This window comes from Pelodiscus sinensis, chromosome 22, assembly GCF_052426305.1.
Source record: "Pelodiscus sinensis isolate ZL-2025 chromosome 22, ASM5242630v1, whole genome shotgun sequence".
Classification (NCBI taxonomy): Eukaryota; Metazoa; Chordata; order Testudines; family Trionychidae; genus Pelodiscus; species Pelodiscus sinensis.
This window is the reverse complement of record NC_143073.1, coordinates 14556135-14580269: the sequence shown is the minus strand read 5'-3', so window position 1 is coordinate 14580269 and position 24135 is coordinate 14556135. Positions and strand designations below refer to the sequence as shown.

The 24135-nt window shown below is 59.0% G+C and overlaps 1 protein-coding gene across 5 annotated transcripts; it reads left to right on the top strand.

Moving 5' to 3' along the window:
* The first annotated feature begins 638 nt into the window (after window positions 1–638).
* PER1 (period circadian regulator 1) lies at window positions 639–23831 on the top strand. 5 transcript variants are annotated; one of them, XM_075908360.2, is made up of 24 exons: window positions 723–741; window positions 3109–3611; window positions 12170–12545; window positions 12992–13090; window positions 13539–13693; window positions 13926–14047; window positions 14290–14491; window positions 14828–14879; window positions 15467–15609; window positions 15774–15852; window positions 16073–16179; window positions 16755–16908; window positions 17026–17134; window positions 17249–17380; window positions 17560–17668; window positions 17830–17986; window positions 18295–18422; window positions 18932–19123; window positions 19921–20151; window positions 21211–21794; window positions 21980–22145; window positions 22247–22439; window positions 23112–23262; window positions 23373–23831. In XM_075908360.2, the coding sequence occupies exons 3-24, from the start codon at window positions 12280–12282 to the stop codon at window positions 23571–23573; spliced, it is 3732 nt and encodes a 1243-aa protein (XP_075764475.2). In that variant the 5' UTR covers window positions 723–741; window positions 3109–3611; window positions 12170–12279; the 3' UTR covers window positions 23574–23831. The 5 variants fall into 5 exon arrangements, with proteins under 5 accessions (XP_075764478.2, XP_075764475.2, XP_075764476.2 ...); XM_075908363.2 differs by lacking the exon at window positions 3109–3611 and having other exon boundaries at window positions 639–741; XM_075908361.2 differs by lacking the exon at window positions 723–741 and having other exon boundaries at window positions 3092–3611.
* Window positions 23832–24135: the final 304 nt, after the last annotated feature.

Below are 24135 nucleotides of genomic sequence, written 5' to 3'. Positions count from 1 at the left end.
TGGTTAGAGCAAGGGGCTGGGCGCTAGGACTCCTGGGTTTTAGCCTGGCTCTACAGGGGCGGAGGGAGGCCCCTGGGCTCTGCCAGTGACGTCATAGCAGTCCCCTGCCTCAGTTTCCCCACCTGTTCCAAGCGGTTAGCGTGGGGCTGGCTGGAGCTGAGAAATGGGTCCCAGACCCCCGCCCAGAGGCCGACACGGAACCCAGACATCCGGGCTCCCAGCCAGAAACGGGACCCAGGGGTCCGGCTCCGCGTTCCCCCTTCCCTCCCAGAGGCCCCGGGCTCCCCGCCCCCCGCCAAGGCCGGAGATAGAACCCAGGTATCCGGACCCCTCCCCCTCCGAGCCAAGCATGGAACCCGTACTTCCGGATCCCTGCCCCCACCCCCGCTCGCCGCTAGCCCCGTGCGCCGAGCCCGCACGTGTTCCCCCAGCTGCTGCTGCGGCGCGGCGCCGACCAATGGGCGATCGGCTGGGCGGGGCCAGGCGAGGCGCGAACCAATGGGGTGCGACCGAGGGCGGGGCCGGGTCACGCGCGGGCCTGCATGCCCGGCCGGACCACACCTCCCGGGGGCGGGGCCTCGTGGCCTCACGCGGCCGCCTGCATGCCCGAGAGCCGGCTGGCCAATAGCAGCCGCCGAGCGGCCGAGCGGCCAATGGGTGGCGGAGGGGGCGGGTCCGGTGGAGGGGGTGGGTCCGGGCATGGGGCTGCGCAAACAGAGGCAGACGGGGCGCGGCGCTGCGGTGAGTGGGGCAGGCTCCGGGGGGCGCGTGGGGCTGGGCGGTTGCAGGGGATCCGTGCAGCCTGGGGGGAAGCAGAGCAGGAGGCTCGGGGGAGCAGGACCCGTGGGGCTGGAGGGTAGAGGGGCGGGGCTGGGTCTCTGGGGGGCAGTTCCGTGGGGCAGAGGGGCTGGGAGTCTTGTAGAACTGGGGTCTCGTAGCACTGGGGAGCTGTGTCTGTGGGGCTGGGGGCCCTGTAGGGTGGAGGGTTGAAGGCGGGGTCTGTGCGGGTTGGTAGCTAGGTAGGGTTGGATCTGTGGGGGCTGAGAGTGTTCGTGGGAGTTGGGGATTCCCATAGGGCTGGGTCATTGGGGGGGTTGGAGGTCTCAGAGGGCTGAGGATGTTGGGGGGATGAGTCCATGGGGGCTGTATGAATGGGTTCATGGTGGGCTGAGGGTGTACATAGGGGTCGCAGAGGGTCTGGGTCCCTTAGGGCTGGGGGGATTCATGGAGGCTGTGTGTCCCATAGGCTGTGGATTGTAGGGCTGGTAAGGCACAGGAACTGGATCCTAGGGAACTGGGGATCATATCAGGCAGAGAGGCATGGGAGTGCAAAGGGATATGGGGAAATCTCTAGAGTGGGAGGATTTCATAGGCGCTGAGGAGGTTCCATGCTCTGAGCAGATGAGGAAAGCTATGGGGAGACGTGCTTGGGGATCCATTGGAAGATAAAGTAGCTGGGAAGGAAGGGTTAGCCTGGAGGGAGACCCTTGGGGGAGGGGCTGACATTCAAGGGGCCCTGTAGGGCAGAGAGCTTTGGGATATCTTTCAGGGGAATGGCTATGGAGGGTGTCTGTGAGATGGGAAGTGTCTGGGAAGCCAGGGGGTGGTCTGAGCATTTCTGTGGGGGATAGCTAGGGGTTCCCATGGGGCTGGGGGTCCTGCAAGGCAAATGAATTGGGGGGACTGGATCCAGGGTGGGCATCTGCAGGGGAGTGGATTTGGGGATATGTGGGAGGGGGCATATGTTCCCCCCCCAAATTTTCCTGACCTGACATTAGGAATGGGGGTGGGGTTAAGGGTCACTAGGAGCTGCACGCTCTGCAGGGAGGTGGGTGATAAGTGGCTAGGTGGACAAGCTGGTGAGGTTGCATTGGTACTGTGGGGAGGTTTTGGGGGGCTCACAGGCAGGATGGGGTCTGAGCCCAGGAGGAGTGGATTCTTCTGGGTGGGGAGAGTCAGCGGCACTGTGCAGGGTGCCAGTGTGCCCCAACCCCCTCTCCCCCCAATTTCTGCATGTTGCCATACAATCAAACGCTCCATTCCAGGGCTGGTTGAATCTCAGCCAGCTGTGCCTGGATAGCCCCATGCTGTGCTTGGAGGAGGGGGGAGACAGGAGAGAAACCCCCCTCTGGCTGTGTTGTCTGGACCCTGTGGCATCAGCTGGGGCTGCTGAGTATGTGTGGGCCCCTTTCATAATGGCCCGAGTGGCTTATATAATCGGGGCTTGGAAAAAGGGCCAGCTTGTGAGTGGGACTGAGTCATTGTGTGATTTCCTCCCCCCACCCCCATGCTGCTCGGCTGAATGGCCTGAAGCCCCAGTTCCGGGAGACTGATGTGTTGCGGGAGGAGGAGCTGTTTGTGTGATGGGGTCCTGGGAGGGTTTGGGCCGTGACCCTTTTGTGTCCTTTTTCTCCTCTGTACTTGCTCTGCAGCTGTTGCCTTGTGTGCATGAGCTGGTTGGGTTAGTGACGCAGGACCACACAATGGCAGAGCTGAGCCAGGGCCCTGGGTGCCCTGGCTCCTAATCCCCTTCCTCTAATTTACCGGTCCCCACACCTCTTCCAGAGCTGGAGAGAGAACCCAGGAGTCCTGACTCCCAGTCTTTTGGGGTGACTCAGCTCTGGGGGGATCCAGAGCAGCAGGTCCCATATTCCTGGCTAAGATTGAACTTGCCTCTTACTGGTCCAGGAAAATGCCCCTTCTGTTTTTGGGACATTTCCAGCTTTGTACGGAAATAGCTGGGCCGATATTCTGCCCCCTGATCCCTCTTGGGCCCAAAAGGGAGGAGCCCCAAAAGCACAGCTGGGAGGCTGTGTGTGCTCCACAGATCTGCCTCGTACACATGGGGGGGAGGGGTGGCGACACAAGATGTACAGCCTAAAAAAGCCAGCTTAGCCGACGACGGGCTGGCAGCATACAGATTACAGCTGAGAACATCCGTGGCCCAGGCAGTCAAGAGGATCAAGGTTTCTTCCTGGGAGCTTCGCTGTTCGCCAGTCCGGAATTAAACGCCATTGGTTCTGTTCCTAAAAAAAGATATATCCTAAATTCCCAGTTTCACAAGGCTCAGGATGAAGGTAACCGCATCTCCTTCCCTCCCCCTTCCAGGAGGCCCCGATCACCTGGCGCTGGCCCAAGGGTTTACACAAAGCTGGTGAAATTCTGCTCCGCATTTGGGGACTCTGAATCTTGCATGTGTGCTGAGACTCCAGAGCAGTGGCTACCCTGCGCCCAATTTGAACGGGATGTCGGCTGTCCTCCAGGACCGTACGCAGCCCAGTGTCTTGTTAGTGCAAAAGGATGCCAGTTGCCAGCGAGCTTTCTGCATGTCATGGGTTGTTTTGGAAAGAGCGAGCATGCCAGGGTTACTGTAAATGTTGCAATCCCGCACTAGCCCAGGTGTGCTTCTCAGCCTGCCAGATTGTGAGAATAAAAAATACAGTAGGACAGAGGTTATTGCAGTGGCCAGGGTTTGTTGGCACAGGGGTGGGGGTGTGTAAGCAAGAGCAGGGGGTGTGGTGCCGTGTTTTGCCACGTGCAAACTCCTTGGACTGCTTCCCAGCTGTTCTCCGGTCCTGCTGAGCCTGGCCTGGATGGCTCGTCTGCCAGAGGTGAGTCACAGTTGCTGGACTGTGGTACGGGAGTGGGTTTTCGGGGTGGGGATGTCGGGAGAGAAGGGGTGATGCCAGGGGCACGTCTGCACTGCAGTTTGGGCTGTGCTAAGAGCAGCTGTACAGCGTGGATGGGTGAGAAATCTGCCTGCACATACTCCTCCCATGTCTGTCCACCCACAGCGGTGGATCCCTGGCTCTGGGAGGGGAGTGGAAGCTGGTGGGTTAGAGCTGTGGAGGCCTGGGAGCCAGGACTCCTGGGTTCTTGCCCCAGCTCTGGGAGAGGTGTGGGGAGTGGGGGATTGGGAGACAGAACTCCTGAGTTCTCTTCCCCAGCTCTGGGAGCAGTCAAGGAATAAATTAGTGTGGCAGGGAGCGAGTCCCTGGCACCAGACCAACCTGTGGTTAAGCTGAGAGAACATAATGTTCCCGGCCCGCTGCCTTGTTTGCCCTGTGGAAATAGACCTTGGCCGGGGCAGGAGGCTGGGCAGAGACAGATACTTTTATGCCTGCCCCACATCCTCCACCCCCCCGCCTGCCCGGGACTGGCCAATGGCAGGCGTGCTGCTCTGGTGACACCGTGACGCCACAGCTCTTGGAAAGCCCCCAGGGGAGTCTGACGTGTTGTGTAAGGAGCTGCCAGGCAGGTACCTGGCTGGGAAATATTACATAAGGGCCCCTGTGAATGGAGCTGCTGCAGCCCTGTGCGGGTGACCTGGTTATGTCAGAAGTCGGGCCCAAAGGGGCTCTGATTACAGCTGACCTGGTGCAGGAGACACATTGTGGAGCTGGCTGCATGGCTCTGCCTCAGGCGGTGGGCCTAGTGGTTAGAGTGTAGGGGGAGAGCCAGGACTTCTGGGTTCATTCCCCAGTACTGAGAGGGGAGTGGGGTCTAGTGGTTGGAGCGAGGGGGGGGGGCTGTGAGCTGGGATTCCTGGCATCTTGCCCCAGCTTTGGGAGGGGAATGATGTGTAGTGGTTATAGCAGGAGAGCTAGGAACAAGGACTCCTGGGTTCTCTATCTTGCTTTGGGAGGAGAATGGGGGCCAGGACATATGGGTTCCCTCCCCATCTCTGGGAGAGGAGGAGCAAACCCTTCAGAGCATTTATTTCCTTCCGACTCTGTCATCCCCATGCCTCAGCCAGTTCTGTCTAATTAACCCCTGGCAGGAACGCTGTTTTTCCTCCCTGCGTGGGCTAGGTCAGGGGGGTCCACTGCTCTCCAGAGCCGTCATGAAAAGGCCCGCGGGGGCAGTGCAAAGTGGCTCTGGAGAGGAGTGGGCTGGCTCCAGGCAGCGGGACACAATGCGGCTGGCGGGAAGACGTGGTGGTGCTTGGTATGGTCCCGGTGCGGCTCCTCTCCTCACCTGCAAGCGCCTCTGGCTGCAACGGAGTGAAAAGAAGCATGAATCCAATGGAGACTGGATTTCGTGCTGGGGGCTGAGGTCGGCATCTGTGCCTCCCATCTAGGCACCATCCAACTCCGGAGAGGACCAGGCCTTCGGATCCTCAGCAAGCCTCAAAGTGCTCTGCAAGGGAAACTGAGGCAGGCACAGTTTCTTTGTGGTGCAGTGCAGAAACTGAGGCAGGAGGTGGTGGTGGAGCATCCTCCCCGTGTCGAGGCATTGGGACAGCCAGCCACTGTCCTGCAGAGTGTGCAATTAGGGAGTGGGTTGTGCAGAATCAGGACTAGCCTCCAAGCCCACTTCCCCGTGTCACTCTCTTGGGGCTGGAGTCTCATCTGTAAATCTCCATTGGTTCCCAGAGGTCCCAGGTCCGTGTAGTCAGTGTGTGCCTCAGTTTCCCTTATTATAAAATGGCAGTGATGCTCTGCCAGGGGAGGTTGTCAGGGTGAATGCATTAAACGCTGAGACATGCTCTGATCCTATGAGAACTGTACAAGTGTTTGGCCCAGATTTGGCTCACTGAGCAGAGTTCTTGCAGCAACCCCATTTCTGACCCTGCTGGGGGGTTGGGTCTGCAGACTCTGTTCTGCAGGCTGTGGCTCTCAGTGCGGGAGCAGAGGGTTTGCTCTGGGGTGCCCAGCTAAGTACGTTTTCTTCCTTGTATATGCTAACAAAGCAAATATTTATCAGAAAGCCACTTCGGCTGCCTTATCAGCCATCGAGGGAAGAGTCAATATTTTCACCCCTCCTGCCTGCCTGCTTCTGGGCCTCCGTGCTCAGGCCGCATTTTTCCTGTGCTTCTTGTTGGGGAATCTCTTATTTACCAAAGAAAATAATATTTACCAATGCTTTGCGCCTGCTGCTGCTCACCACTGTTTCTTTCACACCTCCTGGTGCCATCTGTGTTAATGTGGTCTTGGCATTTTCCAACCCACTGGGATGTCCCGTTCTCCCTAGCCAGTGTTGGTAAATAGAGCTGGGCCACAGATACGTTGGGAAAGCAGGATTCAGCCACCAATTCCCACAACAGTGTCTGCCGACTCATTTGGTTGGTTGGTTGCATTGTCTTTGTCCAAAGTTAATTATTTTTGGTCAAGGTTCAGACTCCATAGAAAATACAAAAAACATGGTGGTAATTAAGAAATAAAAACAGATTGGGATCCATTCAAAAGTGTCTGGTGGTCTGGATTTGGCCTGTAGTCTGCCTATTGACTACACCACCCCCTTGATGTGCTTGGTGCTGTACAAACCCCGAACAAGGCCCTGTATGAGCAGCTAAGGCCTGGTAGATCCCAAAAGACCCCACTGTTGTGGGCAGTGTCTGACTCCACTTTACAACCCTTTCTCTTGATCCTTGTATTTCGGATCCTATCTTTTGCCTGAGTGTGCATCCTAAGTCTGCAGCTGGATTTTTACTGTTGTGGACCCAGTGCCAATGTTCCCTGTAAGCTGAGCACTTGGGTGGCCACTCTGGACAGATTCCAGTGCTTCCCCACTGATTAGCAGAGTGCCCACACCTGGTAGTGTGTGTTTCTTGTGGCAGTGCACATAAAAAAAATTATTCTGCACATGGATTGAAAAAATTGGAACATTACCCAGCACCCCTGCAAACCTGGAGGAGTGGGGACATGTGGCCCTCAATTAAACATCCCTGGAATGTTTTGGTTTTTAAATTAGTTGTGGATCCAGGGTAGATTTTGAAGACAAGATTGAAATCAGGGCAAAATGGTTTGGAAAGGATCAAGATGAAATTTTTGGATTGAATTGTGGATCCTTCTTCTCTTCTCTCCTCCCCCCCCCCCCCCTCGATTTGTGAACATTTTCCAGATTTTGTTTTTTCCTCCCTTCATGGAATGGGGAGGAGGGGGAGACGGGGAATATTGTGGTAATTTAAAATTATCCTGGGCCAGTAAACCCCTGCCCTGTAGGACCTACCAACAAAACCCTGCAGCATCCTGCTTAGCTCTGGTTTCCTTTTTGATGCCCTGCCAGTAGCTGGCATGAGCTTTGTTGATGCTTTTGCTGGTTGATTATGCAAGCAAGCCTGGCTCTCATTGGCCGCCTGCTCAGCCAATGAGAGCCACCCCGGAACCTGGGGTGGCCACACCACAGTCCACGTGCAGGGATGTGGAACACGGTGCTGACATCAGCCAGGCGCCTGGCCAATGCCGAGGCTGCCCCGCGTTACACAATTGGGGGCAGCATCTCTGCTGGAGCCACCGGCTGCTCGTGGCATTTTGGGGGGTGCCTGGCGGGAGAGGACACACGGCTGGACCCCTTTTCAGCTAGAAGGAGCTTAGCTGGCGCCGGTGGGTTTTGTGGCATCAAAGCAGAATCCCAGAGCCAAGCCGCTATTGGGGTGAGTGTGAAATGTCCCCTTCCCATTACTGCATTGCTATTACTCCCCCGATTTTGGTATGTTCTGCTGCAGGCGCACCCCTCTTCTCTTCCCTCCCCCTTCGCAGCCTTCCAGAGCTGCTTCCTCATCCCAGCGATCAGCTGAGGCTGCCACATGGGATTTGTTCCGCGAGTACAAAATGTTCTTGCCCAGGAACTGGTTATGCCGAGTGTTGCACTTTGCCAGGGCAAGGCATGCTCGGAGCCTGGTTCCCTTCCCTCGGCTTTTGGCACACCCCCGCGGAGCTGTCTGGTTGGTTTATTGTAGGGGGAAGTTTTGCAAGGCAGCCAAGGCTGGGAGCGGGAGGGTGGAAAGCTGGAAGCCAGGCAGATTGGCTGGTTTGCCCAGTGCGCCTGTCACAGAGGTGTTGGTAAACAACTAAAGGCAGGATGCGGCCGTGTGTGTGTGTGTGTGTGTGTTGGGGGTGCGGGGGGAATCGGGTGATGTGAGTGACTTGCTTTGTTTTGGAGACTGGTCTCTAATATCTTCTTGCTGCCGGTAGATTTTTTTTTTTTCCCTTCTGGGGGGAACTATTTAAAACTTAGTCAGCAGTGCAAGAGGGGCTGTCTGACTTCCTCTTACCTTAGTTTAGCTGATAGGCAGGTGCTGAAATGTGCTTTCTGGCCACTGGGAGACGCCAGTGGGTTGCCTCCTCTCTGATCCCTCCCATTTGTTTTCAGGCTTTGTTGATGGATTCGTTTAAAATTTAAACGAATCCAGTTGAGTTATGGTGGTGCAAAGCCCAGTGCGGGGCTGTTTAGCTTGGCTCACATTTGATTTTAGGCAGCTACCCCGGGGGAACACCATAAAAGTGTCTATGCCAGTTTCAAACTGTTTAAAATCTCTTCCCTTAAATGAAATTGGCATATGGTTCTGATCTAGACAGACACAGCCCCTCTGAGCATTTGTATTTGGGTTGCAGAAGCAGCCAGGTCAGAGCTTGCTTGCTTAGGAAAATGCCTTTCCCTGCTAAATGCGTGTGTGTGCGTAGCTGTTACGTTTTTTCCCTTGTGCTGTGGGTGTTTGCAGCTGGTGTGTATGTGTAAATAAATCTTTGCAAGTTGTAGGTTTAGGGTTTTTAGAAAAAATAGATTTTTTTTTCAGGGCCAACTCTTGAACTTTTATTTTTTCTATTATTGATTCAGAGCGAGGGCTCAAGCAACTCTCCCTTATTTAAAGGTGTTTTTTTTTAAACAACTTATTTTCGCTCACCCACAAGGCCATGTAGATGCACTTTTCCAGTTTCAAGCAGTTGAGGGGAAGCTTAAACTATTCAAGAACCAATCTGGGAGACTTAGTGACACAGCCTTATTCTGGAATAAGAGCACCTGGGTTTGATTTGAATTCACTCCTTTACTAGTGTTAATGAAATCTGGACCGTGTGCTCTAAATAGCTGCATGCAGATGTTCACCCAAGTTATTAAAGGGGTACATCTAAACCGAATTAGTGCTTCTGGGCTGATTTGTGCATAGGTGAGTGCTTGTTAAGTTGAATCTTCCCCAAGCTGGGTATGTAAACGGAGGCTCATAAAATCTAGGTGGACACCCCTTAAATATAAAGGCTCCCTTTCTTATAACTGCTGGGGACCCTCCTGGTCACAGGGGTCAACACCTATGCAAAGTTCTTGTTTGGTTCCATTAACTATGGGATTGGGTCCCTTGCTTTCTACCCCCAGATGTGGGTATCCATCCAGCTGTCCATCTGTAATTTCTAACGGTCTAAAAAAGCATTTAACCTCCCCTCCCATTTGTTGGTGTATCTATCTGTCAGGACCTGAGTGCTGAAATTTGAGTTTCTCTGGTAACTGCCTGTTTGCCCCCACGGCTGCCTCTTGTTGCTTGGGCAACGCAGTGCATGGCGCCCATGTCCTGACTGGTAGATAAAGGAGAGACGGTGACTGGAAATTGGCATGTATTTGCAGGCGTGTCCATTTGGCTTTTTCCCCCGGGCCCTGTGGCTGGGCAGATCTCGCGGCCCCGACATCGGCGAATCTGTGTAATTCTGCTGAGCAGGTCTTTGCTGACAATGTTTATAAAATCTTTGGCTCTGGCCCAGACTGACTTAGCTCCCCATCTCCTGGATGGATGCTAAATATAGCCGTGTGGTGAAGACTTACCCGGCTACTGTAAAGAGCCTCATGGTCCAAATAAGAGGCTGAGAGAAAACAACTGAGCTAAGAATAGGCTGGCTTTGGTGCCTGAAATAGACACACAGCAGAGATTTAGCTGCAATTAGCCAGGTGCTCAGTGGGCTGCAGTGGGCCCCATGTGGGTTTGGTGGGCTTGGGAGAATGGAGCTGATATGTGGGGTAGGGCTCGGAGCCTGGACCTCCAGGTTGAATCCTAGGATCGTGTTTGAATGCCACAGGGACTCTTGGGGGTGATGCCATGGGAAGGAGGCAATGGATTATGAGCCACGACTCCTGGGTTCTCTCCCCGACTCTGGGAGGCATGCTAATTGAGATGGAATGAAGGGAAGATTTTGATGCTAGTACCCACAGACCTCGGCCTGCCTCTCACCCTGGCAAACCCACTAATAAAAGATCTTGAACATTTTAAAGACACAGGAAAGAAGGGGGGGGGGGGAGACCCAGTGAGAGCATTAGAATTGTAGTATTAAAATAGACCTTTATTTGAGTCATAACCTTAGCTCCCCTTTCCATTAGCCACAGAGCTTTTTGGAGGATAAACCCCCTTATTTGACCTTATCAAAGACCAGCACCAAACACCTTTGGAGAGGGGGAGAAGTTAAGTGAGATGGGGTGGAGCTGGCACCGTGGCTGCTGGAGGGTCAGATCCTTTTTCCTAGGAGACATAGCAAGACACGTGCAGAAAATGCAGCTTCTGGCAATGACTCAACCTCACGGCTGGTCTGTCAGCCATGCTGAGACCCGGCGACCGCGTAGGGCTCTTTGGGACACCTCTTGGAGCCGCCTGTTGGTCCAGGGTTGGCAGCAATGTTGCAGCCTTAGTGCCAAAGCCAAATCTCTAGTAGAAAAAGGAGGCGAGAGAAGAAAAGAACCTGGCGGGCACAGGCATCCCAGGCAGTGAGGCAGCCGGGTCCCTCTGGGCTGGCTGGGCCATCTTTCAGGGTTAGGATGGAGGAGGTCTGGGATTGCAGGAGACTGTGGGGATCCCTCTTAGAATAAGGAATAAGGGATCTTTTGGAAAAGGCTTTATTTTCCGAAAGATCCCCATCTAGACTGGCGCTTTTTTCCGGCAAAGCTCCGAGCTGGAAAAAAGCAGCAGCCATGTTTATGCAAACGAAGCGGGGGGGATTTAAATCCCCGCTTCATTTGCAATTGCGATATGTCTAATTTGCATCCCTTTTACGGAAAAGGGACGCAGTGAAATAGTATTTTCACAGCCCTAGTGAAATAGTATTTTCTAATATCCAACGTAGACCTCCGGCACTGCAACTTGAGACCATTGCTCCTCCTTCTGTCATCTGTCACCATTGAGAACATCCTCTTTGGAACCCCCCTTGAGAGCCCCTCATTCTTCTCTTGTGCAGACTAAATAAATCCAGATCCCTTAGCCTCTCCTCTTTACTCAGGTCACCCAAACCCCTACTAACTTTTGTTGCCCTCTGCTGGACTCTCTCCAGTGGGTCCACATCCTTTCTGTAACTGGGGGGGGGGGGGGGGGCAGAACTGGACACAGTACTCCAGATGTAGCCTCCCCAGTGCCGAATAAAGGGGAATAATCACTTCTCTAGATCTGCTGACACATGTTCCTCCTCCATGCACCCTAATATGTATTCCATTAGCCTTCTTGGCTACAAGGGCACACTGTTGACTCATATCCAGCTTCTCATCCACTGTAACCCCCAGGTCCTTTTCTACCAAACTGCTACTTAGCCAATCGGTCCCAGCCTGTAACAATGCTTGGGCTTCTTCCATCTCAAGTGCAGGACTCTACACTTGTCCTTGTTGAACCTCATCGGATTTATTTTGGCCTAATCCTCCAGTCACTCTGGACCCTATCCCTACCCCTCCAGAATGTGTACCAGACTTTGAGCTGTTGCTCACTACCTGTTGAGCCCAACAATCTAGCTGGCTTTCTAACCCCCATTTATCCATACTTCCTTAACTTGCTGGCAAGAATACTCTGGGAGACTGTATCAAAAGCTTTGCTAAAGTCAAGGTACATCGCATCCACTGCCTGCTTGCACCTTTTCCATGCACGCTAGTTGTGGCCACGTCTTATAAGCTTTCATTTTTCACTTTAGAGTAAATTTATAGGCCCAGTTGTCATAAGAGAGGGGAGTGGCATCTAATGGTTAGAGCAGGGGAATGGGAGCTAGGACTTCTGGCTTCACTCCCCAGCTGTGGGCAGCAACTGTCTCTTAGTAGTGTGTGTTTGTTGTGTAATAAGCCCTCCTACTTGTGCCACAGTGTTTGATGGAGAGTAGCTTTGCATCCACCACCCTGTGTGTGAATGCTGGGGCTGGCTGGGCTCAGGGCATGGGGGGAGTTTAGGAGCCATGGCCCAGTGCTGGTGGCAGGCGTGAGTGTAGCTGGGGGTGGGAGGGGAGCCCTGGCCTGGGATGCGCTAGCTGGCTGGGCAGCTCTCCTGCCACCGGGGTGGGCCGGGCAGTGGCCTTTCCCAGCCCCCTGCCATGGGGAAGAGGTGGCCTGACAGGCGCTGCTTGGAGGGAGCCAGTTCAGGGCCAGAAGTGCCCAAAGAGGGGTTTTCCAGTGCAGCAGGGCCCCCACCCCAGTCTAAACTGCCTGTGTGTCTCTGCTCTTGCAGGTACAGCCTACGATTTCTCTGCTCAGGTCTGTCTCCCACCCCAGCCGCCGAACACCCCCACGCACCCCTGTTCCTGAGGGCCGGGTGATGTCCCCGGTTCTCCCCCGATCATGAGCACCACCTGTGAGCAGAGGCAGGTATCCTTTGAGGGCAGCAGCGGGGGCAATGTTGGTGGGGCTGGCTCAGGAGCCCCCCGGCGCACCCGAGTCCCGCGAGGGGCCGAGCCCCAGGGCCAGGCCAACGACGACATGGACGCCAATAGCAACGGTTCCAGTGGCAACGAGTCGCAAAGCCACGATTCCCTGCGCAGCGACCACAGCAGCAGTGGGAACGGCAAGGACTCAGCGCTGCTGGAGACAACCGAGAGCAGCAAAAGGTATGGGGGGGTGGCTAGTGGGCCGCGGGGGCATGGGCTGGCTCCTGGCTTATGGGCCCTGGTCTCTGGGTGTGGAGGAGTGTGGGCTGGGTCTGTGCTGGACTTGCCATGTTTGTGGACCCTGGTGTCCAGGAGCCGGGCCTGGTGGGGCAGGACATGCTGACAAAGGGCAGGGGATGGAATTCATGCCCCTTCCCTGGCTGTCCCACCCTGGGAAGAGGAGGCATTAGGTGACCCAGCCTCTGGGATGCCCCGGTGATGAGTGTTACAGGCTCTGCAGCTTTAGAGAGAAATGTAAGTGTGTATGTGTGTGTGTGTGGGGGGGGGGGGGCAGCTCCTCTCTGCCTGTTCATGCCTGGGGGTGGGGACTGCCTGTGCTGGTGCCTCCTGCTGGGAGCTTAGAGTGGGCACCCTGATGTGCCAGCTCCATCTCTCTCTCCCCACAGCACCAACTCCCAGAGCCTGTCGCCCCCCAGCAGTTCCATCGCCTACAGCCTGCTGAGCACCAGCTCCGAGCAGGACAACCCCTCCACCAGCGGCTGCAGGTAGGCTGGGGGGCGCAAAGCCCTGGCGGGATCCATCCCTCACATGCATCACGTTGTGCAGCACGTGGCTCCTTTCGCCTCTGGGGAAGCCAGACTGTGCAGAATCACACAGGAGTAAAGAGGGCAGTGAGGGCTAGTGGTTAGAGTAAGGGAGCTGGAAACCAGGACTCCTGGGATCTCTTCCCCAGCTCTTGGAGCAGAATGGGGGGCTGGTGGTTACAGCAGGGGAATCTGTGAGCCAGGACTCCTGGGTTCTCTTCCTGTGTTTGCCACCGACTTCCAACATGCCCCAGGGAAAGTCCTTTCCTCTCCCTGGCATCTGCAGTGCGGGGCTGCCCTCCAGCAGCAGGGGGAGTGTGTCTTGGCGCTGTCCCATGTCCCTCATGGCGTGAGGGGTGGGGCACTGTCTCCTGTGGCTCACTGGCCTTTCCCTGCCTGGCCCTTGCAGCAGTGAGCAGTCGGCGCGAGTGAAGACCCAGAAGGAGCTGATGAAAGCGCTGAAGGAGATGAAGATCCGGCTGCCCTCGGAAAAGCGCGGCAAGGGTCAGTCGGGCACCCTGGCCACCCTGAAGTATGCGCTGTCCTGCGTCAAGCAGGTCCAAGGTACGAGGTGCTGGGCTGGTGCGGGGGAGCTGTGCCCTGTTCGGGCAGGTTGGGGTGCTGGGCTGGTGCGGGGGATCTAGGGCTGGTGCAGGCAGGCCAGGGCAGCTGGGGGGCAGCGGGGTGAGAGCCCAGAGGCAGCCTGGTTGCTGTCTGTGGTACCCTGGAGGCTGCGGGGCAGTGCCAGGCAGTGCTACCAGCCGCAGTGCTGACGGGCTCTCTGCTCTGCCCGCAGCCAGCCACGACTACTACCAGCAATGGACCATTGATGAGGGCCAGCCCTGCGCCCTGGACGTCTCCAGCTACACCATCGAGGAGCTGGAGAGCATCACCTCCGAGTACACCCTCAAGAATCCAGTGAGTGCCCCTGCCCACTCCCGCATGGTGCCCCAACTCCCGGGACCGCTGCCTCCCCAGGCCTCCCTGCCAGCCCTTATGAACCCGTGAGATGCCCCCATCCAGGCCACCTTGCCTCTATCCCCTGCAAGTCCTGTGCCCCCCCCCCACCTGCGCCCAGCCCTCCCCAGAGAGTGACCCCAGGTACCCCAGTGCCATCTCCCAACTCACCTCCCTCTCTCTCCCTGCCCCCATCCCCGCAGGACACCTTTGCCGTGGCTGTCTCCTTCGTCACCGGCAAGATCCTCTACATCTCCGACCAGGCTGCCTTCATCCTGCGCTGCAAGAGGGACGTCTTCAAGGGAGCCACCTTTGCCGAGTTCCTGGCCCCCCAGGATGTCAGCATTTTCTATGGCTCCACCGCCCCCTACCACCTGCCCTCCTGGAGTGCCTGCACTTCTGCCAGTGAGTGCCCCCCATCGCTGGGAGAGGGAGGGGCCAGGCAAGCCTGCTTCATGGGCTCTGGGGGGGGCTGGGGTCTTAGATGCCCATCTGGGTGGGGAGGGGGGCATCGTGGCTAGACAAGGGCTGGGAGCCAGGACTCCTGCATCTTTACCCAGCTCCAGGAGGAGCTGGGAAGGCAGGATCCCTGGGTGCTATTTAGGGAGGAGAGCAGGGTCTAGCAGTTAGTGTGGAGAGGGGCTGGGAACCAGGACTCCTAGGTTGTCTCCCTGGTGCTGTGAGGGGCACAGGGCTTTTCCAGCCCCCGCTGACCCTCCACCCCTCGGTCTGTGTCCCTAGCTGCAGCTGCTGTGGATTACACCCAAGAGAAATCAGTCTTCTGCCGGATCAGGTGAGTTCTCCCCAGGACAGGTGGGGTGTCATGGGGTGGGGGGCAGCCCTAGAGGGTAGGCAGCTGCCCGATGCCCCCCCCCTCCATCCAGCAGACTCGCAAGGCTGTGGGAGCGGGCGAGCAGCTGAGCCTGCGTGGGTGACGCCTTAGCCCAGCCCCTTGCCTCACTCCCGGCCCTTGCGGCTGTCTGCCTCATGCCCCTTAGCCCAGCCTTTCCACTGCTGCCTTCTCGCCCCTGCCGGCCCTGGAGCCAGGCGCTTGGGGGCAGATTTGCTCCTGGCCCAGCCCTCTCTCCATCTGGGCAAACCAAGCTGACCCCGTGTGTGTGTCCTCGCTCCCTTGGCTTTCCTTGGGTACCACCTGAATGGGCAGGGCACCCCGTGTTCCTGGCAGCCCCTGCGAGCCAGGGAGCTGTCAGGTCTGGGACTGGGAAGGGGACTCCATGCCCTGGGTTCCCAGCTGTGCCCAGGATGGGGGGATCTGGGGCTTGTTGGGGGGCCAGGGTATAGGGGGCCCTGCGATTTTTGTTGCTGGTCGGTCCTGGTCTCCTCTGGCCTCTGGTCTTATTGCAGGCGTTTGTTTCTCAGCGGAGGCCGCACCCGTGGGCGGGAGCTGTGTTACTCCCCCTTCCGGCTCACACCCTACCTGGCCAAGGTGCGCCCCTCGGACAGCTGCGACGGCCAGCCCTGCTGCCTGCTCATCGCGGAGCGCATCCACTCGGGTTACGAAGGTGAGCCCAGGGACGGGGAGCAGGGGGGATCCCTCCAGAGGCCCCTCCTCATCCAGGGCAGTTGGGGGGAGGGAGCTTTGCCCCATGGGGTCGGGAGGCTGCCCCCAGCCTGGCCTTGTGGAGGCGATTGGGTCCCAAACCTCAGCCTGTATCTCCCCTACCAGCTCCCCGGATCCCACCTGATAAACGGATCTTCACCACCCGGCACACGCCCAGCTGCCTGTTCCAGGATGTGGATGAGAGGTGAGGAGGCTGGCCGAGCCTGGGGGAGGGGGCAGACATCCTCTGTCCATCTCGGCTGCCACCCATGCCGGATGCAGCAGCCAGTGAGGCTTGAAGGGTCCCTAGCGGGCCGGTACTGCCCCCAGTCGACTGTAGCCAGGCTGCAGGACCTGTCGAGGCTGGGGGCTGGCAGAACCCACTCGGGGATAGCCGCTCACTGAGCCTATCTGTTTTTCCCCAGGGCGGCCCCCTTGCTGGGTTACCTCCCCCAGGATCTGATTGGGACGCCCGTCCTCTTCTACCTGCACCCGGAGGACAGGCCACTCATGCTGGCCATCCACAAGAAAAGTGAGTGCGGGAGGGCCCAGGAGGATAGAGAGGGAAGAACCAAAGGATTGTTCTCTTTTGCAGCTCTCGCTTCAGACCCTGACTCTAAACCACTCCCCTGCTTCAGGGCTTTGGCCGGGCACCTGCCAACGTGATCGGGGCTTTTTCCCCACCTTTCTCTGAAACACCAGAGCTTGGCTCCAGGGTGGCTGGCACAGAACTCCTCTCCCGAGCCTTCTGGGGGGCAGGGCTAGCTCACTTCCTTGGGGGCCAAAGGATCACCAAGTGTGGGGCTGGAAGGAATTGTCCCTCCCTGATCAGCCCGGCTTTGGGGCAGTTGTCACCAGTTGGAGTAATTTGGCTGTGTCTTGCCTAATCGGTTCCCTGCATTGGAGGGAGCCACAGGCAGCAGGAGCTGGGAGCCAGGGCTCCTGGGTTCTCGTTCTGTCTGGGAGGGGAGTAAGGGCTGGTGGGTTAGAGCTGGCTGGAGGGGAGTGGGAACGGAGCCAGGACTCCTGGGTTCTCTCCCTAGCTCTGGGAGGGGCGGTGTGGGGGGTGTCTCCGACACTGACCCTTCCCCCACTTTTGCCCCTCAGTTCTCCAGTACGGCGGGCAGCCCTTCGACCACTCCCCCCTCCGCTTCTGCACCCGCAATGGCGAGTACGTCACTATCGACACCAGCTGGTCCAGCTTTGTCAATCCCTGGAGCCGCAAGGTCTCCTTCATCATGGGGCGCCACAAAGTCCGCACGTGAGTCCGGGGCCCTGGGCGGGTGGCGTCGCCTCTGAGGACCCAGGCTCCCCAATAGCTGGCAGTACCGGGGATGGCCCTGCCTTTCCCTGACCCTTTTCTCCCCACTCTGCACAGGGGCCCTCTCAACGAAGACGTCTTCACAGCCCCCAAGGCGCTGAAGATGCGGCCGCTGGAGCCAGACGTCCAGGAACTCTCAGAGCAGATCCATCGGCTGCTGCTCCAGGTGGGGCCAGCTCCCTTCTTAGCCTGTCTCTGACCCTCCCCCCGTCTACTTCCAGAGACCACCCCCCTCCCGCTCCAGGCCCTAACCCCTCTTCTGCTTCCTTTCCTCTGGCAGCCTGTGCACAGCAATGGCTCCGTGGGGCTCTGCAGCATGGGCAGCAATGCCTCCCATGAACAGTTCCGGAGCGCCGCCTCCTCCAGCGACAGCAACGGCCTCCCCACCGAGGAGACACAGGCCCAGCGGCCGGTACGAGCAGCCTCTGGCTCGGGGAGGGAAGGAGGGTCTAGTGGTTAGAGCCAGGACTCCTGGGTTCTCTCCCCAGCTCCAGGAGAAGAATGGGGGCTAGTGGTTAGAGCAGAGGGTGGGGGAGACTGGGAGTAGGGGACCCCTTTCCACTACCCTAAGCCCTCCCTTCCTGTCCTCAGATGACCTTCCAGCAGTTCTGCAAAGATGTGCACATGGTGAAGAGCCAGGGCCAGCAGGTGTTCATTGAATCCCGCGTCAAGCCGCCGGCTGGCAAACCCCCCTGTGCAGGTGAGAGCCTGGGGTCCCTATGGCTGCCAGGTGGGAGTTGGGTTTGCCCCAGTCCTGTTGACTTCCCAGGACTCAGGGGCCCCTGTGTGTGTGTGGCGGGGGGGGGGAGGGGGTGAAGATGATGAGCAGCTCCTGCTAACCCAGGCTCCCCCTCCTCGTAGGCCTGGAGACGCTCAGGGCTGGCGGTGGACCAGGCAGGAGGGCCCTATGTGAGGCTGAGCAAGGTCCGGGCCAAGTGGCAGCCTCGGAGGAATCTCTCCGGAAGGAGCCGTCCAATTACTCCTACCAGCAAATCAACTGTTTGGACGGCATCATCAGGTGAGGATGAGCTAGGAGCCTGGTCTCAGAGCTGCTCCCACCCTGGGGATGCAGCCAGCTCTGGGGCGGGGCAGCTAGTTACACAGGGATCCTCGCCTGGGGCTGAGATGCAGCCACTTCTCAGGCAGGGTAGCAGGTTATTCAGGGATCTCTTACCTGGTTCTCAGATGCAGCCACTTCTGGGATGGGGTGGCTGGCTGTATGAGGATCTGTCATCGAGCACTGAGATGCAGCCGCCTGTGGGGTGGGGTGGCTGGTTATGTAAGCATCCCTTGTCCCCACTAACCTCAGCACTCACGCTCTTTTAGGTATTTGCAAAGCTGCAACATCCCCAGCCGGGTGAAGCGGAAATGTGGTTCCTCCTCCTACACTGGCTCCTCCCACTCCGACGATGACAAACAGAAAGCCAGCAAGGAAGTGGCCAGCTCGGCACGAGGTACAGTCCTGTCCATCCTGGGGTGCTTGGCCCTGTTCCTCCCCCCCCCCCCCCCCCACCCTGCTCTCCTCCCCGGCCCACCTGCTGCCCTGCCTCTCCCTCTGGATATTACCCTGTTGCTGCTGACAGTTTGTGGGGGAGGGGTGTCATGGAGCAAGCCTGGGGTAGCTGATGCTTTCGACCTGTTTGGAAACAGCCTGAGTTTCCTGCCGGGCCAGAGAAGGCGAAATTCGGAGACGCGTTTCGAGGCTGTCGATGTCCCTCCCTTCGATCGACTCGAAACGCTTCCGTCCTGTCTTGGGTGTAACGCCGGGGCGGGTGGGAAAACCCATCCACGCGGGACACCGCCCAATTGTTTGGTGCTGTGGCCATGTTTTCCCGATGGGAAAACCCCTTTAGGGCAGGTTTTCTCTGCCCTTGTTCCTTTAGGAAGCCTGACACCCGTTCATCTGTCCTCTGCGCAGGGCCCCCCACCTCCCTCATTAACCCCTCATTGTCTCTTTGAACAGATGTGGAGGAAACGCTGCCGAGCCGGTCCAAGAGGGAGGAGGAGCCTGGGCCAGCGGCCGCCGCGGTGGTGGGCCCACCGCTGGCCCCGCTGGCCTTGCCCAGCAAGGCGGAGAGTGTGGTTTCCGTCACCAGTCAGTGTAGTTTCAGCAGTACCATCGTCCACGTGGGAGATAAGAAACCCCCGGAATCGGGTACTGGAGGGGAAGTGCCAGTGGATCCGGGGCAGGGCTGGCGGGAGGGGGCCGCTTTGACCCCTCGTAGCGGTGGGGCGCGCACGCGCCCCATCGCTGGGTGACTCTAGCTACATGCTGGCCGGTTGCATCTGCCGCCGGCCCCCTTCTCCGGCCAGCGGCGGAGAGCCGCCCGGCCTCTCCCTGCAGCCCCTTCTCCGCCGCGTCTCAGTAGCAGTGTAATATTCAGGGGGGCTGGTCTCACCGGCAGCGTCTGCTCCTTCCCCACACCCCATAACCTCTTCCTTCCAAGGCGACATGCTGGCACCGCACTAGGGGTGGGTGGCGGGCTGGGGTTTCTCCCACTCTGCTGTGTATTCACTTTGCCTCCCCCCCCCCCCCGTGCCTGCTGTCAGGACCCCCCTCACGGGTGACTCCGGAGTGCAGCCGAGAGCACTGGATTCATGGCTTCCCCAAATGGCTTTTCATTTTTTGTTTGCCTCCATCTGACGCCTTTATTTTTCCCCCCCGCTTCCTTCCTTGAGGTCGGCTGAGTTGCTGGCGAAGCTCCCACTGGGGGACGGGCAGGTGAAAGGGGAGTGAGGTCTAGTGGTCAGAGCGGGGGCAAGGGGAGCTGGGAACTAGAATGCCTGGGTTCTCTTGCCGGATCTGGGAGGGGAGTGGGAGCTGGTGGTTAGAGTTTGGGGACGGGGGGCTGGGAGCTAGGACTCTCTCCAGCTCTGCTGCTCACTCACTGCTTAACCCTGGCCGGCTGCCCCTCCTGGCTGACCCCGCTTCCCCCCTTGGTCTCTCTCCAGACATTGTGATGATGGAGGAGGGCCCCGGCCCCATGCCCCCAGCTCTCCTGCCCAGCGCACCACCTGACCGGGAGCAGTACCGCCGGGTGGGGCTCACCAAAGAGGTGCTGTCCACGCACACCCAGCAGGAAGAACAGGTCTTCCTCAGCCGCTTCAAGGACCTAAGCCGGCTGCATGTCTTCGACGCACCAGCCGGGCGCAGCCAGCACGAGGGACGGGGCGCCGATCCAGGTGCGCCTTGTAATTCGGGGGGGTCTGGGGGCACTCTTGAGAGGGTCAGTTCAGGGCAAATTGCTCAGACAGGGCTACTTACAGCTCAAGACTCCACTGTAAGGCACCAAACCAGCCCCAAAGAGCCCTTCTGTTTGCCATGCTGGCTAGCAAGAAGTTCCACAAGCAATTCCCTTCAAGACCCTCCCGTTCTCCTGTGCCCCAAGCAGCACCACTCCGTGCACAGACGCGAGGCCATGGAAACCGCCCGCACCACATCCGCGCAGGGGCTCCCGATCCCAAAGGACCAGCCGCGGTCCCAGGTCAATTCGTGCCTTGGCTCTTATGCAAAAGAGCGCGCTGGGCCAGTCCTTCAGAATCGCACACCCGCCCGGACGTTTATAGAACTCTCTAGGGAGAGTTGCAAGTTGTTCAAGGAGTCGAAGTGCACACGCCGGTTGCACAGTCCTGGGTGCAGCCGTGCAGCAGGGATGGACCAGGCTGCTGGCTTAAATCAAGTCTCCGGTGGACAGCTGCTCTTGGGATGGGTCTTGCCGTCCTTTGATGCTTCAGTTTGTAGCAAAGAGCCTCCAGCGGTGAGACGCCGAGGGGATGGGCTTCCAGGGCCCTTTCTGTCTCCTCGGCTGGGTGGGACTCCCGATCTGGCTGCGGGGGGGGGGGGGGGGGGGGTCTGAAGCGCGTGGGCAAGCGCCCTGTCCGCAACGGGCCCTGTTCTGTCTAGAAGGGTTGCGGGAAGGTCCATTCGGTGTAGCTGGTGCCTCTCGGGCTCCATTAGCTGTCGAATGTTCCTTGATAGCCCCGTTGGCTGGGAATGGCTGCTCTGCCTAGGCTGGGGAGCTGCTCGGGGCTTACTCCAGGGGCTGATGTTCTGATCTTCAAGTACAGAAACACCATGCGGGCTGGGCATACACTGAACCAAGGATCCCTCAGGCGGGATTTATGGCAGAGAGAACAGAGGCTGCACCTGTCAAGATGTATCAAAATCTGATTGTGTCCGCTGGGGGGGGTGGCTCATCCCCGGCCCCCTTCGCTAACCACTCCCCCCTCTTCTCCTGGCAGGGCACCATGGGCCGCGGCGGGGCGCCGGCCGGCGCGGCAAGGCCAAGCGCGTCAAGCAGCACAAGGCATCTGACAGCACTGGCTCCCCGCCTCACCCCAGCCCTGCCACCGCCGCCTGGCCCCCCTCAGGCACTGCCCAGGCCAGCCTGCCCGCTCTTCCCTTCCCCACTGTGGTGCCCACCTACCCACTGTCCGTCTTCCCGCCCAGCCAGCCCCCCACCGAGCCCGCCCCCCACTTCCCTGCCCCCGTGGTGGCTCTCATGCTCCCCAACTACCTCCTGCCTCCACCTTACTTCCCTACCCCGGCCTCCTTCGGGGAGCCCGCCTGCCCCTTCGGCGCCTGCCCACCGGGCCCCCCTGAGGCCTCGCGCTCCACCACACCCAGCCAGCCCGAGCGGGCCGACTCGCCCCTCTTCAACTCCCGCTGCAGCTCCCCGCTCCAGCTCAACCTGCTGCAGATGGAGGAGGCGCCCAAAGCGGCGGAGCGGCAGGAGGTGCCTGGTGGGCCGGCCGGGCAAGGAGGAGGCGGGGCCGGGGGGACACCTGGAGCAGGTGAACTCCGGTCGCAGAAGGAGACATGCCTGGTAAGGCTCTGCCTGCTCGGAGGGGAGTGGGGGCCAGTGGTTAGAGTAGGGGGGGCTAGCGCCAGGACTCCTGGGTTCTCTCCCCAGCTGTGCATTTAGGTAGGGCCCCCCCAATGCCTTGCGTGAATGGCAGGAGATACGTGTGCAGCCCCCTGGCTCATCCCTGATCGCCCCTGTCCTGGCAGGCGGAAGGCCAGGACTCCTCCAACAACGACGCCCTGTCCAGCTCCAGTGACCTGCTGGACCTGCTGCTGCAGGAGGACTCGCGCTCCGGCACTGGCTCGGCCGCCTCAGGCAGCGGCTCCGTGGGCTCGGGCTCCAACGGGGGCAGCACCTCTGCTAGCGGCACTGGTGAGTGACTTGGGGCTGGGCGGGGTGGGGCTGGGCTTATGAGGGGCTGGGAGCCAGGACTCTGGTGCTGATTTGTCTCCCCTCCCCCCCGGCCTGCGCAGCCAGCAGCAAAAGCAGCCACACCAGCAAGTACTTTGGCAGCGTGGACTCGCCGGAGCCGGAGCTGGCGGGGAAGCAGGCGGGCAGCGTGGGTGCCGGCGAGCAGTTTATCAGATACGTGCTGCAGGACCCCATCTGGCTGCTCATGGCCAACAGTGATGAGAAGGTCATGCTGACCTACCAGCTGCCCTCCCGGTGAGAGCCATGTACGGATGGGGGTGGGGAGCAGGACTCCTCCCCCCCCCCCCCCCCCCCCCAAACCTGAGCCTTGCAGGGCACAGTCTGGAGTCCCTGGTTTGAGCTTGTGTCCAGCTGGTGAGGGGGAAAGGGAGGTCAGGCAGCTGACATGGGGGCCTGCACCCCTGGGGAGCAGATGGTCTGAGGATGGGGAGAGCAGAGCTGGGGGCAGATGTGGGTCAGGGTGAGGGGGGAGTACAGCTGGGGGACAGAAGTGGGATAGGGTGATCAGGGCAGGTGCCAAATGGTGGAGGAGCAGCAGCGGGGGCTGGCAACTGGGCAGCAGAGCTGGGGGGGGGCGGATGTGGGGTGGGCTGCACTGTTCCCTGTAAGCTGGGTGCTTGTGCAGCCTCTTAGGAGGGATTCCAATGTCACCCAGCTGATTAGCAGAGTGCCTACAGCTTGTGTTTTTGTTTCTCTTGTTGGTGCACATTTTCCCCATCCTCAGTGCACATAGAAAAACTTATTCCACACATGAATGGAAAAAAATCTGCTCATGGATGGATAAGATTAGAGGGAACATTGATGGGCTGCAGGGCAGAGATCGGGCAGCAGAGCAGGGGGACGGATGTGGGGCAAGTGGGGGGATGGCTCAGCCCAGCTTCCTTGACACGGCTCTGTGCCCCACAGCCCCATGGCCGCCGTGCTCCAGGAGGATCGGGAGAAGCTGAAGCAGATGCAGAAGCAGCAGCCGCGCTTCACGGAGGAGCAGAAGAGGGAGTTGGCCGAGGTGCACCCGTGGATGAAAAAGGGGCTGCTGCCCAAAGCCATCAACATCAGGGTGAGCAGTGGGCAGGGCCCAGGGCTGGGATCTGGCCAGCTCCTTGTGTACTGTGTGCAGGGGTTCCCAGGGCTCCACTTACCTGCCTCCCTCCCTTTTCCCCCCCCAAGGCCTGCGTGGACTGCGGCAGTAACCCAGCCTCCCGTGTGGCACCACTCTACGATGTGGAGCTGCCCGACATGGACCTGAGCACCATGCTGGAGCCCATGGAGGAGGGCAGTGGCGCCCCCCCGTGCCCGGACATGGCCATGGAGGAGGAGGAGGCTGAGCAGCCGGCCCAGCCCGAAGGGGGCACTGAGAACACTGGCTAAACTAAACCCCTGCCAGCCTTGTCATGGACTCCTCAGGCAGCATCAGCTGCCAGCCTCGGAGCCGGGCACCATGCTGGATGGACCAGAAGTGCCGGCCCGGCTTTGGCCCTGGGTCAGCCGAGTCGGGCCCTGCCCTGCCATGGGCACCCCGGGAGGCCAGGCCAGGCCCCCCCTGCGCGGGGCGGAGTATTTATTTTTGGAAGGTATTTTTTGTACAAAATGGCGCGCGGGACAATAAACCGCGACTGTCTGACCCCAGCGAGTGGTAACATCCTAGCGAGCTCCGGGATGTTCTCATGGAGCCAGGTCCTCCCACTGCTGGGATTGCCCTGGCCTACTGCCCATGGAGGGACCGTGCCCCCAACCCCAGTCTCTGCCTTAACCACCAGCCCCCATGCACCTTCTAGTGCCAGAGAGAACCCAGGAGTCCTGGCTCCCAGCCCCTCCCTCCACCATTCACACCCTGCTCCTCTCAATCCCTGATCCTCCTGCTGCAACTGCCCCTGCCTGGTGTCCTGGCCTGAGGTCCGCCTGGGCCTAGGCGCTGGAGCATGTCTCATTC

Excerpts from the sequence above, each read along its gene's own strand:
- PER1 (XM_075908363.2), top strand. The coding sequence starts at position 12,280 with ATGAGCACCACCTGTGAGCAGAGGCAGGTATCCTTTGAGGGCAGCAGC. Across the intron at positions 14,048-14,289 it reads AGTACACCCTCAAGAATCCA|GACACCTTTGCCGTGGCTGT; the intron begins GTGAGTGCCCCT and ends CCATCCCCGCAG. Across the intron at positions 23,263-23,372 it reads CCAAAGCCATCAACATCAGG|GCCTGCGTGGACTGCGGCAG; the intron begins GTGAGCAGTGGG and ends TCCCCCCCCAAG.